The 19,769-nt window shown below is 43.3% G+C and overlaps 1 protein-coding gene across 1 annotated transcript in view; it reads right to left on the minus strand.

Moving 5' to 3' along the window:
- Positions 1 to 2,040: 2,040 nt before the first annotated feature.
- SP7 (Sp7 transcription factor) overlaps positions 2,041 to 19,769 on the minus strand; it is a 29,145-nt gene continuing 11,416 nt past the window's right edge. The window contains exon 2 of the mRNA XM_063952116.1: positions 2,041 to 7,215. Coding sequence (XP_063808186.1) covers positions 5,953 to 7,215 — 1,263 coding nt within the window. The 3' untranslated portion in view covers positions 2,041 to 5,952. The remainder of the gene's footprint in view (positions 7,216 to 19,769) is intronic.

Below are 19,769 nucleotides of genomic sequence, written 5' to 3' on the forward strand. Positions count from 1 at the left end.
GTCCGAGGAACTTCTATTCTTTTGCTAATTTTCTGGCGGGTTTTTGACAATTATGTAACTATCAGCAATTTATTAAGTAGAATATATTTAGCATAAAAAACACACTATATTGTCCATATACGGGTCATGTAAATTATTGTGGCTTCAGTTACTTTTACCTTTGGTGATGCTCAGTAACATCTTTCAGAAGAGATTTTCTTATTTTACCTAAATGTGCATCATGCAATTGTATCATCTGTAATGTCTCGGGCTGCATGCCCTCGCACATATTCTGTAACTTATAGAAGAAATACAGTCACTTTTGTTTTTTATTGAAGCTAAAATTACAAATAAATAAGATGCATTGACCATTAAAGAGTTCATTCAAAAAGAACACACATCCAAAACCAATATAGCAAATGTCTCATGGTATACTTCTGGGTAAAAATTATAATAATGATTTTGGTCACTTGGCTTTTGGGAACATAACCTTTTTTGTGTAACCCTTTTATTGGTAAAGAATGTAACGTACGTTTAAGGCAACTACGGCACAGGTACACTTAGATACTTATGTAAAAAGAAACATTTTACAGAGTGCAAGTTTCAGAGATCTCTCAGAGTGCATTTCCTAGGCGTTTGACTCCTTTGCAGCAGGAAGGCCAATCAGAATACACTTCAGTGAGTCCATTTAGCTTCATAATATGGGCACAATGAAAGGGATTATAAAATACAACAAATGCACGTACTCTTTAATATAGTTACAGGAACAATTCACTTCAAAATTAATATATTAACAATTAACATTAAGACGTTTAAAAAATAAAATAGGAAAAAAATAGAATTGCACAATTTTCCCCAGGAAACACTGTCTGTACAAAACATAAAAAGGTGTTTTATGCCCAACTGGGAGATAAAATGGTGCAATGTTCCATATATGGTTTCCTGCTGTCAGAATGTCAATGTAAGGCAGGACTTAACTGTATAATAGGGTAATCTGTGACATAATTAGCCAACAATGTAGCATGTGTGACCTCATCCTGCACAATTAAAGTACAATTAGATGTAAGTGCGCATGACATGGTACGGTACCTGTGACTGTATACATATGCTTAATGGAGCCATAGACGTGACTACCATCCCCATCAGCAGGTGTGCACAGTCATTGGCCAATTACAGTAGAAGACCCTGGACAGGGGCAACCTCGGTGGGCCTCACTGCCTGGTGCCCCACCCCTTCCTCTAGGGATCAGGTTCCAGACTATGTACTTGAATTATACATACGCTACTTTATACTGCACAGGACTATTGTGTATTCTCTACAGTGCATTGCATTGCTGTTAATCTTGTACATTACTATGCACTATCAGTATTTACTACATATAAAATGTTTACTCAAGCCCCTGTGGAGGCTGGCCACATCCCTAATTATGAGCCCCGCTTAGTGATCACAGCTCTGCACCTGCAGTGATTGGTTCTGCTCCAAAGAGTGTGGGGGAACCTTCTAAATAGTGGATAAGAGCAGAAGTTGTCAATAAAATAAGCAGATGCTGATTTGTTGTTATTGAAAGTACTTGATGCTAGCTAGAAGCTCATTGGTTGCTATGACCAGGTGGGTATGCGTGACTGCTGGCAGGATCCCAACATTTAGATGCCCAGCAGGTAGGGGGAGGGGGCGAGCGCAACAAAGAACCTTGCAGACTCAATGGCGGGCTGTGCTCACCACAGGTTTTATTCCCACTCTATGGGTGTCATGGAGACCGTCATGGAGACCCACGAGTGGGGATAGTCCCTGTTGGTCGGCACGTCAACTGTTGGGATAGAGTCACCAGTTCTTTAAGAACTGCTGCATGGCACGTTAAGCTATAGGTGTCTATTTACTAAGCCTTGAATGGCGATAAAGAGGACAGAGGATAAGGTACCAGCCAATCAGCTCCTAACTGTTATTTTTCAAACCCAGCCTGTGACATGGCAGTAAGGAGCTGATTGGCTGGTACTTTATCTCCGTCCTCTTTATCTCCATTCAAGGCTTAGTAAATAGACACCTATAGCTTAACGTGCCATGCAGCAGTTCTTAAAGAGCTGGTGACTCTCATAGCAACGAGCTGGTAACAGAACTGGACCAAATCATTGCTGGCATCCTCCTTGCTTGTAGTGATTGGTTACTCAAAGACAAATAAAGTTTACACTAGAAATCATGGTAGGAAAGAAGACCCTGCTGTGATAACACACACTGTATTACCATTGAGAGTTGGCACCAGAACCTCACGACTTTCACGACCTCAAGGATTTTCCCCTAGGCTTCAGTATCCCAGGTTCAGGTTAGGACTATTAATTTATTATATGCTACACATTAAGTACAGTATATTCATTTTGCTGACACTTACTGCTGCACTACCACGTACACAAGAGTTTAGCAATGTTCTTCTCCCATTAAGTGGAACCTAGAAGCCTGCTACATGCAGCCATTTTTTCCAGCCACCATTTTACAAAAATAGCAAATCAGTGTAGCTCAGTCACCAAATGTAAATGGGATGTGTAAGCCGGAGACACGCGAACAAGATTTATTAAGAGACTGTAGTCCTCGTCTGTGGCTGTAATGGAGGGGCCTTGTGGTAAATGGCTGCTGCAAGAGGACGGGGGTGTTATTCTAATTTTATGCAGGTGGCAATTCAGCTATAAGAGGCACGGAGTCACATTTTGGGTCACAACCTGCAAGCTAAGAACCCACATTTTAAAACAATGCATAATAAATATATTATTAGTGGCCTTTTACAGTGATCCAACCAATAGGTATAACCAATAATGTATTATTCTAAGGGCATAAATATATCATAAAATAACCACCACTTGTAAAAAAAAATGAAAGTGTGATTATTATATGTTAATTTTAAGGAAAAATATGGGAAATGGAGTATGATCTGTTGCACTATTTGCCATCAAATGGTACTTTAGAACTGCATTATAATAGTATTGCATCCTCTAGAAAAAGCCTTTTTCTTTATTGAATATGGCCCATCTATCCACCATGTGTTGACATAAATGATCTATTTGTGCTATCAATGCATGACAAGCTCTTTAGCACTGAGATGTGGCTTAGCTATGCTGAGAGCGAATGCTGTGACCACACCACTGGAAGGACAAGATAATGCATTGTAGACACATTTCCTTTTACTGACTGTCATTAATTCCATCCTCTGTGAGTGGAAGGGCTCTTGCTCAGCTCGTATATCCTAGTGATTATTGGGTTTAGAGACCATCACTATTTGCTGTTCTCATTATACTGAGAAATAGCCCAGTTCCCTACAAGTTTATTTAGGCTTATGTAGAAGTAGCCAACATTTATACAATTATCTTGGCTATTAACTTTGTTACATGACTCCTGTGGGCTTGTGTCATACATACAAGCATGCATGGGATATGTAATGTAGCTGTAGTTACACTAATGAAGGGGAACTGACCACCAAATAGAAATTGGACTCGTGTATTTTCCAGGTGCCACTACAGCCATTATTCTTATCTTTGTAGGGATGAGTAAGGCAACAAATGATCATGCAGATGAATCCTCATATACATGGGAACAGCAACCTTATCACCAACACAAAAGGTAAGATGTATCAAACAGAGAGAGAAAAAGAAGAAGTTGCCCATGACAACCAATCAGCTGCTGTCATTTTATAAACTGTGCTAGATGAATGATCGCTAGAAACTGGTTGCTATGGGCAACTTCCCCACTTTCTCTCTTGAAATGTTGATACATCTCCCCTGAATGCTTCAACTATTAGGGTGGTGTCACATGTGTGCTTTAGAATGGTAGTGCTCAGAGCTGGAGTGAAACGTGTCTGTGTGATAGTACTGATGAAGTGTAACTAGAACTATTTGCATATGTCATATATGAAAGAATAGAACTATTACTTTCCCATAACTGCACCTAGTTCTGTTTATTCAGCAAATAATTTATTAAACGTGGTCACTGACTTGGATCAATAAAGAAACTGTCCTTTTATCTACTAATTAGGATTACAGGGATTTTCTTGAATATGCTTTCAAAATAGAGCATTTCCTTTACTTAGAGCAGAGGTTCTCAAACTCGGTCCTCGGGGGCACACACAGTGCATGTTTTGCAGGTTTCCTCACAGAATCGCAAGTGAAATAATTAGCTCCACATGTGGACCTTTTAAAATGTGTCAGTGAGTAATTAATACACCTGTGCACCTGCTGGGTTACCTGCAAAACATACACTGTGTGTGCCCCCGAGGACCGAGTTTGAGAACCTCTGACTTAGAGACTTGTGTTTCCTGCTCTTTTTGGGGGGAGATGTATCAAATCTTCTAAAGAGGACAGGTGTAGTAGTTGCCCATAGCAACCAGTCAGATTTTAGCTATAATTTATCTAGTACATTCTATAAAATGGTAGGTAGAATCAGTGTGGGCAACTTCTACATCTGTCTTTAGAAGGTTTGATAAATCTCCCCCTTTTTTGTGAGGAATTGATACAGCAACCCAGTTGCTAGAAAATAAGTCTAAAAATACTTCTTTCTAAATTCACAAAATGTATTAATACATTTAAAATTAGGTTTTAATTTTGTTCCACTTTAAGGTTTATTTTTTTTATTATTATTATTATTATTTGTATACCTCCCAGCTTTTCATTACTCCTAATTGGACATGCACGCAGGAAGAGGTGTGGTCATTATCACAACATGCCATGCCTCTAACTTCTTTCTTATAGACACTCCTTCAATTCCACTTGCAATTGACACTTATACCTGCGACATTGAGTGGGTAACCATCAGCTACACATCTCATTCTATGTGTCTCATAATTCTCCTGATTCTAAACCAAAGTCCTGATCTGCAGGACAAATTGGGAGGTTTTAATAGGACTTACACAGGCTTTAAAGATCTCGTTAAATAGTTTCAGAAGAATAATGTGTAAATGTTTGCTTATAGCATAATGGTTAGTCATTTGCAGATTAAACATACTTTCGGCCTATCACTTCACTAGAATCCAGTCACTGATACAAGAGGCCCTAGCCATACCTCATTGATGTCATTGCTTCATGAAAACCTGTAGAGTCCACAAAAATGTTAAACACATAAATAAAAAATAAAGGTTTAAGGGTATGCCAGCCAATCTCCTTCCCTTGCAGAACTAAACAAACACCATGAAAATGAATGACATTCGAGCTACCGATACTTTAAGATGATCACTTTGTGTGGAAGTGTTTGTTGATTTTCTTAATAAAATTATCAAAACTAAACTCTTTATAAAATTCCAATAGAAATAATTAGCTCAGCTCAGTCATGTGACCGGTCTTTTGTCCATCTACAGTAAGTCTGTGAGTTCTCAGTGCAATCTGCAAAAGTGCAAAGGAGATAAAATGGCACCAGGAAACCTACTGGCTTCAACATAAAATGGCGCAATACTGCCAGAGAATAGCTACAGTAGCCTGGACTACTCTTTCAAAGGTGTTTGCTCATTTGTATGACCAATGTCATATCACAGATCTCTTCATGATCACCGAGCGGTAGACATGAACTGCATGCATAAGTTCCAAGTCAAATCTTTGCAGAGCAGACAGGGGATGATCCAAACGAAAAAGAAAAAGTACAACAAAAACAGTCACCGTGGTAAGAGAAGGAAAAGTTAATGGGTTACTTAGCACTTTTAAAATAATAATTTCCCAGGGTTTTAAGTCAGTGATCTGATGTCTTTGTTATACCTGCTGTTCAGAATGCTTTAAAAATAGGGAAAGGAACTCACTGTCGTTAAACTTCATGTTTCAACTGATGAGATCAAATTAAAATAAGATGTTTGCCATAGAATAGACTCAGCAAAAAGTTTCTGGGAGCCACAGCAGTTTTGGAATGGATCTTCATTTACATAGATGGGACAGATTGCACTACACTGCTACAGCAGTTCTTGGGATTCTTCAGCACCAGGCAACTAATTAGGAGTTGTTTTAGTTGTCCTTTTCATATCTCTAGTAACCCACCCTGCCCTGGACTACTTGAGGCTCTATCTTGGCTAGCACCAACAGGAGATCCCTCTGTTGCCCCTGGTCCTTCTTCTTCAGGGCCCTCTACAACTACTCCTTCACCATCTCCTTGAACGCCACCTTCCTTTGCTACATTTTGTTCGACATGACTGCGCTGGTGCTTGCTCAGGTGATCGCTACGCGTGAATCTTTTAGCACAGAGGGGGCATGTGAATTTCTTCTCACGTGTGTGGGTACGTACATGGCGTTCAAGCTCATCACTACGTGTGAAACGTTTGCCACAAAAGAGCCAGTTGCAGACGAACGGCCTTTCTCCTGTGTGCCATCGAAGATGAGCTTTGAGGTGCGATGCTTTACCATACACCTTACCACAGCCTGGAATGTGGCAGCTGTGCACCGGCTTCCTCTTCAGGCTTGCTGCAGATGCACCTAATCTCTCCAGCTCCTGACAGTTTGGGCAGTCGCATGAAGGACGTCCATTATTTCCATAAGATGATGCTCTTTGGGGCTTTAGTGGCCCTGGTGCCTCAAGCAAGGGGTTAGCAGTCAGAAGCTTTGGCTTGTACATGTCAGGACCCAAGGAGTGCTGAGAGGGTGACAGCAAATGGGCAGTCGGAGAGGGGCTTGAGGAGGGCGATATGGATGGAAAACCCACAGAGGGGTAGTTTGCTGATGTCAGAGTGGTGTATTCAGTGCTATACTGGTTACTCATACCTCCTGGACTTGATACAGGTGGCATAGATGCAGTCAGGCCTTCTGGTTGCGATTGGTTGCCAAGCCAGTTACTATTTGGATGCATGTCCCACCATGATCCTCCTGTGCCAGGGGGTGAACCAGATATTGATGGGTGGTGGATTCCAGTTTTGTACCATGAACTATAAGGATGTCCTACATCTAAAGAAGTATAGACTCCTGGAACACAATCGGCTGACGAGAGACTCTTAGGTTCTTGACATCCTGAGGAAGTGGGGAAAGAATGAGTGAAGGAACCATATTCACTCCCATAAGTTGAAGGAGCAGGTGGTGTCCCACATGGTGTCAATAAATTTCCTCCCAAATATGTAGAGGAGTATCCATCCCCCATCAATTTAGTGGCACTGAAATCATTATTTAGGTTGTAGGTCTTTTTTACTCCTGATTTTAAGGACGATGGAGAATCCCTAATAGGACTTGACCCCCCAAACTTGTTGCAGGCAGCAGTTAGCATTGCTAAAGGACTGGAAACATACCGGGCTTCTTCCTAAAATAGAAGACGACATTAATTAATATTACTCTAGTCATACTATGAGAAAGTAACAAGTACACAAATGCAAAGCCTAAATAATGCTAGGCTATATCCATAAATTATCAGAATAAAGTGCACCAGTCTGGTCTGTAGCAAACAGTAACTTGGTAAATGAACTTCAGTAAATGATCACACAAAGGAACTAATGCATAGCTGAACGCAAGCCAGCCACAATTACAATAGCATTACAGTCAAATGGAAAAATGTAGATGATATTTGCCTGCACGTTGTGTTGTCTGCATCTATGTGACCAGGCTGTGCCTCTCCATATGCTAGGTTAAATAGCCATCATTATATGTGCGCACTTATCCCTATCCTTTCTGCAAGAGACCCATCTGAAAACAGGCATCATTATCCTTATGCCCAAATCAACGCAGTTGTCAAGTCCGTCGGCATGACCGTACTAAACCTAGCTTGCATGCACGCACAGTTATGCCCCTTCAGTTGCAAGTGAGACGTAAGCTAAGTACGACTCTGAATCACCTGTAAGTATGAACATGTATACGAAGTAAGCGCAGTGCGAAAACATACAAGGGCTGCCTGCAAAACGGATATGCATTTAACTCTGCATCATCCCCTATTTTGTAGAGTCCTTTAAAAAAAATTTTTTAATTTTGCCTTCAAAAATCCAACGTATGGATTTCAGAATTGCAGTTTGTATTAAAAAACATTAACCTTGCACAGCAGGCTGACAGTTACCCATTCTCTTGTCTACTGCACAGAGAAACAAACAAAAAAAAAACACGGACGCTATGAAAGTTATTTTGCTTGGCTGAACTCACTGCTGAACAGAAAAATAAAATAACCATACAGTTTGTTTTACAGTTTCCTTAACATGGTTACGTTTCCTTATTTTACAATGTTTTATTTATGTTTTATACAAAATTATTGCATCTTAATTCTGTGACATAGCATAGACTACAATGGGGGTAGGGATGGCAGAGTCAACAGATATACAAGTAACTGTACAACAAAAACTGCACCATGGCAACCAGCAATGTTGTCACTGTGCACAGTTCCTAAAACTAAAGCAATTTCCTGAATGGTTGCAATGTATAGGTTGTTAGGTGTGTCTGTCAACTATATGGCCACTGTATCTGGATACACATTATAAGATTATCTGTCCAATCTGACTGGTTGGAAAAAAAATCTGCAAATGTCTGGAAGCAAATGACAGTCATCCATTTGCTCCCAGAATCCAGAAAACAGACAAAGATGGTTGTTCAGATAAATTGGTTAAATCAAAACAGATTCAACCAATTTGTCTGAATAACCATTTCTGTCTGTTTTCCAGTGTTTGGGAGCAAATGGTCAGTTGTCATCTGCTCCCAGGAATTACCAGATTTTTGTTATAACCAGACAATCTGGACACATCTTATAGTGTGTATCCTGCTCTAAACTGGATACACACTATAAGATTATCTGTCCAATCTTTCTGGTTAGAACACAAATCTGGTAATGTATGGGAGCAAATGATAATTGACCATTTGTTCCCAAACACTGGAAAACAGACAAAATTGACATTCACTCATATTGGTTAAATCCATTTGATTAAACAAATTTTCCGGCTTTTGGGAGCAAATGGTTGATTGTTATTTGCTCCCATACATTACCAGATTTTTGCTCCAACCAGAAATATTGGACAGATAATATTAGTGTGTATCCAGCTTAAGTCTACAGTAGGATTGTGTCAACAGTCTGGTCTGGAGTTGGCTCCCCGAAGGATTAGACAAGTGTGTACCCAGCTTTAGGAGTGTATATGCAGGGCCGGTGGTAGGGTGTTCGGCGCCCCCCTCCAAAACTATAAATTTGCGCCCTTTCATATTTTACAGAGGAACAGCGTGCTGCAAACAAGGGGTGTGGTCTCACAAGGAAAGGGCGTAACCACACAATAGTACCCCCATTTCAAATTACGCCACACAGCAGCACAATTTTATTCACATTACCCTGCACCTAGTACTGCTGTTTATTAGAGATGAGCGCCTGAAATTTTTCGGGTTTTGTGTTTTGGTTTTGGGTTCGGTTCCGCGGCCGTGTTTTGGGTTCGAACGCGTTTTGGCAAAACCTCACCGAATTTTTTTTGTCGGATTCGGGTGTGTTTTGGATTCGGGTGTTTTTTTCAAAAAACACTAAAAAACAGCTTAAATCATAGAATTTGGGGGTCATTTTGATCCCAAAGTATTATTAACCTCAAAAACCATAATTTACACTCATTTTCAGTCTATTCTGAATACCTCACACCTCACAATATTATTTTTAGTCCTAAAATTTGCACCGAGGTCGCTGTGTGAGTAAGATAAGCGACCCTAGTGGCCGACACAAACACCAGGCCCATCTAGGAGTGGCACTGCAGTGTCACGCAGGATGTCCCTTCCAAAAAACCCTCCCCAAACAGCACATGACGCAAAGAAAAAAAGAGGCGCAATGAGGTAGCTGTGTGAGTAAGATTAGCGACCCTAGTGGCCGACACAAACACCGGGCCCATCTAGGAGTGGCACTGCAGTGTCACGCAGGATGGCCCTTCCAAAAAACCCTCCCCAAACAGCACATGACGCAAAGAAAAAAAGAGGCGCAATGAGGTAGCTGTGTGAGTAAGATTAGCGACCCTAGTGGCCGACACAAACACCGGGCCCATCTAGGAGTGGCACTGCAGTGTCACGCAGGATGGCCCTTCCAAAAAACCCTCCCCAAACAGCACATGACGCAAAGAAAAAAAGAGGCGCAATGAGGTAGCTGTGTGAGTAAGATTAGCGACCCTAGTGGCCGACACAAACACCGGGCCCATCTAGGAGTGGCACTGCAGTGTCACGCAGGATGTCCCTTCCAAAAAACCCTCCCCAAACAGCACATGACGCAAAGAAAAAAAGAGGCGCAATGAGGTAGCTGACTGTGTGAGTAAGATTAGCGACCCTAGTGGCCGACACAAACACCGGGCCCATTTAGGAGTGGCACTGCAGTGTCACGCAGGATGTCCCTTCCAAAAAACCCTCCCCAATCAGCACATGATGCAAAGAAAAAGAAAAGAAAAAAGAGGTGCAAGATGGAATTGTCCTTGGGCCCTCCCACCCACCCTTATGTTGTATAAACAAAACAGGACATGCACACTTTAACCAACCCATCATTTCAGTGACAGGGTCTGCCACACGACTGTGACTGATATGACGGGTTGGTTTGGACCCCCCCCAAAAAAGAAGCAATTAATCTCTCCTTGCACAAACTGGCTCTACAGAGGCAAGATGTCCACCTCATCATCACCCTCCGATATATCACCGTGTACATCCCCCTCCTCACAGATTATCAATTCGTCCCCACTGGAATCCACCATCTCAGCTCCCTGTGTACTTTGTGGAGGCAATTGCTGCTGGTCAATGTCTCCGCGGAGGAATTGATTATAATTCATTTTAATGAACATCATCTTCTCCACATTTTCTGGATGTAACCTCGTACGCCGATTGCTGACAAGGTGAGCGGCGGCACTAAACACTCTTTCGGAGTACACACTTGTGGGAGGGCAACTTAGGTAGAATAAAGCCAGTTTGTGCAAGGGCCTCCAAATTGCCTCTTTTTCCTGCCAGTATAAGTACGGACTGTGTGACGTGCCTACTTGGATGCGGTCACTCATATAATCCTCCACCATTCTATCAATGTTGAGAGAATCATATGCAGTGACAGTAGACGACATGTCCGTAATCGTTGTCAGGTCCTTCAGTCCGGACCAGATGTCAGCATCAGCAGTCGCTCCAGACTGCCCTGCATCACCACCAGCGGGTGGGCTCGGAATTCTGAGCCTTTTCCTCGCACCCCCAGTTGCGGGAGAATGTGAAGGAGGAGATGTTGACAGGTCGCGTTCCGCTTGACTTGACAATTTTGTCACCAGCAGGTCTTTCAACCCCAGCAGACTTGTGTCTGCCGGAAAGAGAGATCCAAGGTAGGCTTTAAATCTAGGATCGAGCACGGTGGCCAAAATGTAGTGCTCTGATTTCAACAGATTGACCACCCGTGAATCCTTGTTAAGCGAATTAAGGGCTCCATCCACAAGTCCCACATGCCTAGCGGAATCGCTCCGTGTTAGCTCCTCCTTCAATGTCTCCAGCTTCTTCTGCAAAAGCCTGATGAGGGGAATGACCTGACTCAGGCTGGCAGTGTCTGAACTGACTTCACGTGTGGCAAGTTCAAAGGGCATCAGAACCTTGCACAACGTTGAAATCATTCTCCACTGCGCCTGAGACAGGTGCATTCCACCTACTATATCGTGCTCAATTGTATAGGCTTGAATGGCCTTTTGCTGCTCCTCCAACCTCTGAAGCATATAGAGGGTTGAATTCCACCTCGTTACCACTTCTTGCTTCAGATGATGGCAGGGCAGGTTCAGTAGTTTTTGGTGGTGCTCCAGTCTTCTGTACGTGGTGCCTGTACGCCGAAAGTGTCCCGCAATTCTTCTGGCCACCGACAGCATCTCTTGCACGCCCCTGTCGTTTTTAAAAAAATTCTGCACCACCAAATTCAAGGTATGTGCAAAACATGGGACGTGCTGGAATTTGCCCATATTTAATGCACACACAATATTACTGGCGTTGTCCGATGCCACAAATCCACAGGAGAGTCCAATTGGGGTAAGCCATTCCGCGATGATCTTCCTCAGTTGCCGTAAGAGGTTTTCAGCTGTGTGCGTATTCTGGAAAGCGGTGATACAAAGCGTAGCCTGCCTAGGAAAGAGTTGGCGTTTGCGAGATGCTGCTACTGGTGCCGCCGCTGCTGTTCTTGCGGCGGGAGTCCATACATCTACCCAGTGGGCTGTCACAGTCATATAGTCCTGACCCTGCCCTGCTCCACTTGTCCACATGTCCGTGGTTAAGTGGACATTGGGTACAACTGCATTTTTTAGGACACTGGTGAGTCTTTTTCTGACGTCCGTGTACATTCTCGGTATCGCCTGCCTAGAGAAGTGGAACCTAGATGGTATTTGGTAACGGGGGCACACTGCCTCAATAAATTGTCTAGTTCCCTGTGAACTAACGGCGGATACCGGACGCACGTCTAACACCAACATAGTTGTCAAGGCCTCAGTTATCCGCTTTGCAGCAGGATGACTGCTGTGATATTTCATCTTCCTCGCAAAGGACTGTTGAACAGTCAATTGCTTACTGGAAGTAGTACAAGTGGGCTTACGACTTCCCCTCTGGGATGACCATCGACTCCCAGCAGCAACAACAGCAGCGCCAGCAGCAGTAGGCGTTACACGCAAGGATGCATCGGAGGAATCCCAGGCAGGAGAGGAATCGTCAGAATTGCCAGTGACATGGCCTGCAGGACTATTGGCATTCCTGGGGAAGGAGGAAATTGACACTGAGGGAGTTGGTGGGGTGGTTTGCGTGAGCTTGGTTACAAGAGGAAGGGATTTACTGGTCAGTGGACTGCTTCCGCTGTCACCCAAAGTTTTTGAACTTGTCACTGACTTATTATGAATGCGCTGCAGGTGACGTATAATGGAGGATGTTCCGAGGTGGTTAACGTCCTTACCCCTACTTATTACAGCTTGACAAAGGGAACACACGGCTTGACACCTGTTGTCCGCATTTCTGGTGAAATACCTCCACACCGAAGAGCTGATTTTTTTGGTATTTTCACCTGGCATGTCAACGGCCATATTCCTCCCACGGACAACAGGTGTCTCCCCGGGTGCCTGACTTAAACAAACCACCTCACCATCAGAATCCTCCTGGTCAATTTCCTCCCCAGCGCCAGCAACACCCATATCCTCCTCATCCTGGTGTACTTCAACACTGACATCTTCAATCTGACTATCAGGAACTGGACTGCGGGTGCTCCTTCCAGCACTTGCAGGGGGCGTGCAAATGGTGGAAGGCGCATGCTCTTCACGTCCAGTGTTGGGAAGGTCAGGCATCGCAACCGACACAATTGGACTCTCCTTGTGGATTTGGGATTTCGAAGAATGCACAGTTCTTTGCTGTGCTGCTTTTGCCAGCTTGAGTCTTTTCATTTTTCTAGCGAGAGGCTGAGTGCTTCCATCCTCATGTGAAGCTGAACCACTAGCCATGAACATAGGCCAGGGCCTCAGCCGTTCCTTGCCACTCCGTGTCGTAAATGGCATATTGGCAAGTTTACGCTTCTCCTCCGACAATTTTATTTTAGGTTTTTGAGTCCTTTTTTTTCTGATATTTGGTGTTTTGGATTTGACATGCTCTGTACTATGACATTGGGCATCGGCCTTGGCAGACGACGTTGCTGGCATTTCATCGTCTCGGCCATGACTAGTGGCAGCAGCTTCAGCACGAGGTGGAAGTGGATCTTGATCTTTCCCTAATTTTGGAACCTCAACATTTTTGTTCTCCATATTTTAATAGGCACAACTAAAAGGCACCTCAGGTAAACAATGGAGATGGATACTAGTATACAATTATGGACTGCCTGCCGAGTGCAGACACAGAGGTAGCCACAGCCGTGAACTACCGTACTGTACTGTGTCTGCTGCTAATATAGACTGGTTGATAAAGAGATGTCGTAGTAGTATGTATGTATAAAGAAGAAAAAAAAACCACGGTTAGGTGGTATATACAATTATGGACGGGCTGCCGAGTGCCGACACAGAGGTAGCCACAGCCGTGAACTACCGCACTGTACTGTGTCTGCTGCTAATATATAGACTGGTTGATAAAGAGATAGTATACTCGTAACTAGTATGTATGTATAAAGAAAGAAAAAAAAACCACGGTTAGGTGGTATATACAATTATGGACGGGCTGCCGAGTGCCGACACAGAGGTAGCCACAGCCGTGAACTACCGCACTGTACTGTGTCTGCTGCTAATATATAGACTGGTTGATAAAGAGATAGTATACTCGTAACTAGTATGTATGTATAAAGAAAGAAAAAAAAACCACGGTTAGGTGGTATATACAATTATGGACGGGCTGCCGAGTGCCGACACAGAGGTAGCCACAGCCGTGAACTACCGCACTGTACTGTGTCTGCTGCTAATATAGACTGGTTGATAAAGAGATAGTATACTCGTAACTAGTATGTATGTATAAAGAAAGAAAAAAAAACCACGGTTAGGTGGTATATACAATTATGGACGGGCTGCCGAGTGCCGACACAGAGGTAGCCACAGCCGTGAACTACCGCACTGTACTGTGTCTGCTGCTAATATAGACTGGTTGATAAAGAGATAGTATACTCGTAACTAGTATGACTATAAAGAAAGAAAAAAAAACCACGGTTAGGTGGTATATACAATTATGGACGGGCTGCCGAGTGCCGACACAGAGGTAGCCACAGCCGTGAACTACCGCACTGTACTGTGTCTGCTGCTAATATATAGACTGGTTGATAAAGAGATAGTATACTCGTAACTAGTATGTATGTATAAAGAAAGAAAAAAAAACCACGGTTAGGTGGTATATACAATTATGGACGGGCTGCCGAGTGCCGACACAGAGGTAGCCACAGCCGTGAACTACCGCACTGTACTGTGTCTGCTGCTAATATATAGACTGGTTGATAAAGAGATAGTATACTCGTAACTAGTATGTATGTATAAAGAAAGAAAAAAAAACCACGGTTAGGTGGTATATACAATTATGGACGGGCTGCCGAGTGCCGACACAGAGGTAGCCACAGCCGTGAACTACCGCACTGTACTGTGTCTGCTGCTAATATATAGACTGGTTGATAAAGAGATAGTATACTCGTAACTAGTATGTATGTATAAAGAAAGAAAAAAAAACCACGGTTAGGTGGTATATACAATTATGGACGGGCTGCCGAGTGCCGACACAGAGGTAGCCACAGCCGTGAACTACCGCACTGTACTGTGTCTGCTGCTAATATATAGACTGGTTGATAAAGAGATAGTATACTCGTAACTAGTATGTATGTATAAAGAAAGAAAAAAAAACCACGGTTAGGTGGTATATACAATTATGGACGGGCTGCCGAGTGCCGACACAGAGGTAGCCACAGCCGTGAACTACCGCACTGTACTGTGTCTGCTGCTAATATAGACTGGTTGATAAAGAGATAGTATACTCGTAACTAGTATGTATGTATAAAGAAAGAAAAAAAAACCACGGTTAGGTGGTATATACAATTATGGACGGGCTGCCGAGTGCCGACACAGAGGTAGCCACAGCCGTGAACTACCGCACTGTACTGTGTCTGCTGCTAATATAGACTGGTTGATAAAGAGATAGTATACTCGTAACTAGTATGACTATAAAGAAAGAAAAAAAAACCACGGTTAGGTGGTATATACAATTATGGACGGGCTGCCGAGTGCCGACACAGAGGTAGCCACAGCCGTGAACTACCGCACTGTACTGTGTCTGCTGCTAATATATAGACTGGTTGATAAAGAGATAGTATACTCGTAACTAGTATGTATGTATAAAGAAAGAAAAAAAAACCACGGTTAGGTGGTATATACAATTATGGACGGGCTGCCGAGTGCCGACACAGAGGTAGCCACAGCCGTGAACTACCGCACTGTACTGTGTCTGCTGCTAATATATAGACTGGTTGATAAAGAGATAGTATACTCGTAACTAGTATGTATGTATAAAGAAAGAAAAAAAAAACCACGGTTAGGTGGTATATACAATTATGGACGGGCTGCCGAGTGCCGACACAGAGGTAGCCACAGCCGTGAACTACCGCACTGTACTGTGTCTGCTGCTAATATATAGACTGGTTGATAAAGAGATAGTATACTCGTAACTAGTATGTATGTATAAAGAAAGAAAAAAAAACCACGGTTAGGTGGTATATACAATTATGGACGGGCTGCCGAGTGCCGACACAGAGGTAGCCACAGCCGTGAACTACCGCACTGTACTGTGTCTGCTGCTAATATATAGACTGGTTGATAAAGAGATAGTATACTCGTAACTAGTATGTATGTATAAAGAAAGAAAAAAAAACCATGGTTAGGTGGTATATACAATTATGGACGGGCTGCCGAGTGCCGACACAGAGGTAGCCACAGCCGTGAACTACCGCACTGTACTGTGTCTGCTGCTAATATAGACTGGTTGATAAAGAGATAGTATACTCGTAACTAGTATGACTATAAAGAAAGAAAAAAAAAAACCACGGTTAGGTGGTATATACAATTATGGACGGGCTGCCGAGTGCCGACACAGAGGTAGCCACAGCCGTGAACTACCGCACTGTACTGTGTCTGCTGCTAATATATAGACTGGTTGATAAAGAGATAGTATACTCGTAACTAGTATGTATGTATAAAGAAAGAAAAAAAAACCACGGTTAGGTGGTATATACAATTATGGACGGGCTGCCGAGTGCCGACACAGAGGTAGCCACAGCCGTGAACTACCGCACTGTACTGTGTCTGCTGCTAATATAGACTGGTTGATAAAGAGATAGTATACTCGTAACTAGTATGTATGTATAAAGAAAGAAAAAAAAACCACGGTTAGGTGGTATATACAATTATGGACAGGCTGCCGAGTGCCGACACAGAGGTAGCCACAGCCGTGAACTACCGCACTGTACTGTGTCTGCTGCTAATATATAGACTGGTTGATAAAGAGATAGTATACTCGTAACTAGTATGTATGTATAAAGAAAGAAAAAAAAACCACGGTTAGGTAGTATACACAATTATGGACGGGCTGCCGAGTGCCGACACAGAGGTAGCCACAGCCGTGAACTACCGCACTGTACTGTGTCTGCTGCTAATATATAGACTGGTTGATAAAGAGATAGTATACTCGTAACTAGTATGTATGTATAAAGAAGAAAAAAAAACCACGGTTAGGTGGTATATACAATTATGGACGGGCTGCCGAGTGCTGACACAGAGGTAGCCACAGCCGTGAACTACCGCACTGTACTGTGTCTGCTGCTAATATAGACTGGTTGATAAAGAGATAGTATACTCGTAACTAGTATGTATGTATAAAGAAAGAAAAAAAAACCACGGTTAGGTGGTATATACAATTATGGACGGGCTGCCGAGTGCCGACACAGAGGTAGCCACAGCCGTGAACTACCGCACTGTACTGTGTCTGCTGCTAATATAGACTGGTTGATAAAGAGATAGTATACTCGTAACTAGTATGACTATAAAGAAAGAAAAAAAAACCACGGTTAGGTGGTATATACAATTATGGACGGGCTGCCGAGTGCCGACACAGAGGTAGCCACAGCCGTGAACTACCGCACTGTACTGTGTCTGCTGCTAATATAGACTGGTTGATAAAGAGATAGTATACTACTAATATTATATATACTGGTGGTCAGGTCACTGGTCACTAGTCACACTGGCAGTGGCACTCCTGCAGCAAAAGTGTGCACTGTTTAATTTTAATATAATATTATGTACTCCTGGCTCCTGCTATAACCTATAACTGGCACTGCAGTGCTCCCCAGTCTCCCCCACAATTATAAGCTGTGTGAGCTGAGCACAGTCAGATATATATATACATTGATGCAGCACACTGGGCTGAGCAGTGCACACAGATATGGTATGTGACTGAGTCACTGTGTGTATCGTTTTTTTCAGGCAGAGAACGGATATATTAAATAAAACAAACAACTGCACTGTCTGGTGGTCACTGTGGTCGTCAGTCACTAAACTCTGCACTCTCTTCTACAGTATCACAGCCTCAGGTCAATCTCTCTCTCTCTCTCTCAACCCTAATCTAAATGGAGAGGACGCCAGCCACGTCCTCTCCCTATCAATCTCAATGCACGTGTGAAAATGGCGGCGACGCGCGGCTCCTTATATAGAATCCGAGTCTCGCGATAGAATCCGAGCCTCGCGAGAATCCGACAGCGTCATGATGACGTTCGGGCGCGCTCGGGTTAACCGAGCAAGGCGGGAAGATCCGAGTCGCTCGGACCCGTGAAAAAAAACATGAAGTTCGGGCGGGTTCGGATTCAGAGAAACCGAACCCGCTCATCTCTACTGTTTATACACATAATGTCCCCAATAGTGGCGCTGGTTATACACATAATAGTCCCTGCAGTAGCGCCGGTTATACACATAATAGTCCCTGTAGCTGGTTATACGTATAATAGCCCCTGTAGTAGCGCCAGTTATACGCATAATAGCTCCTGTAGTAGCGCCGGTTATACACATAATATCCCCTGTAGTAGCGCCGGTTTTTATATATATATATATATATATATATATATATACACACACACACTGCTCAAAAAAATAAAGGGAACACTTAAACAACACAATGTAACTCCAAGTCAATCACACTTCTGTGAAATCAAACTGTCCACTTAGGAAGCAATAATATGGGGGGGGGAAAGGGATGGGGGAAACTTGAGCACAGGTGGTGAGATATAATATACCGCTGAATGAATTGGAAAAACCACAATAGTTTGAAATTACGTCCTTCACTGAAGGGTACTATAACAATAACTCATGTGGAGGTGCACCCCTGAGAGTAAGCAATAGTGTACCAAAAAAGAAGAAAAAGAGACTCTCGTTTTTTGGGGGGCACTCATTGAAAGATATTACATAAAATATAACTTTTATTGATTATCATTAAAAAAAATTTGCCACAAACCAAGACTAGGACATGAACATGTACACATAAATACCAGAATTCACAAAAAACAACAAAAAAACAACAAAAAAAACATGCCTAAATTTACGCGTGGCACACTTAGGAAGCAACACTGATTGACAATCAATTTCACATGCTGTTGTGCACATGGAATAGACAACAGGTGGAAATTATAGGCAATTAGCAAGACACCCCCAATAAAGGAGTTGTTCTGCAGGTTGTACCACAGACCACTTCTCAGCTCCTATGCTTTCTGGCTGATGTTTTGGTCACTTTTGAAAGCTGGCAGTGATTTCACTCTAGTGGTAGCATGAGACGGAGTCTACAACCCATACAAGTGGCTCAGGTAGTGCAGCTCATCCAGGATGGCACATCAATGTGAGCTGTGGCAAGAAGGTTTGCTGTGTCTGTCAGCGTAGTGTCCAGAGCATGGAGGCGCTACCAGGAGACAGGCCAGTACATCAGGAGAAGTGGAGGAGGCCGTAGGAGGGCAACAACCCAGCAGCAGGACCGCTACCTCCGCCTTTGTGCAAGGAGGAACAGGAGGAGCACTGCCAGAGCCCTGCAAAATGACCTCCAGCAAGCCACAAATGTGCATGTGTCTACTCAAACGATCAGAAACAGACTCCATGATGGTGGTATGAGGGCCCGATGTCCACAGGTGGGGGTTGTACTTACAGCCCAACACTGTGCAGGACGTTTGGCATTTGCCAGAGAACACCAAGATTGGCAAATTCGCCACTGGCGCCCTGTGCTCTTCACAGATGAAAGCAGGTTCTCACTGAGCACATGTGACAGACGTGACAGAGTCTGGAGACGCCAAGGAGAACGTTCTGCTGCCTGCAACATCCTCTAGCATGACCGGTTTGGCAGTGGGTCAGTAATGGTGTGGGGTGGCATTTCTTAGGGGGGCCGCACAGCCCTCCATGTGCTCGTCAGAGG

The sequence above is a fragment of the Pseudophryne corroboree genome, chromosome 2 (genome assembly GCF_028390025.1).
Source record: "Pseudophryne corroboree isolate aPseCor3 chromosome 2, aPseCor3.hap2, whole genome shotgun sequence".
NCBI lineage: Eukaryota > Metazoa > Chordata > Amphibia > Anura > Myobatrachidae > Pseudophryne > Pseudophryne corroboree.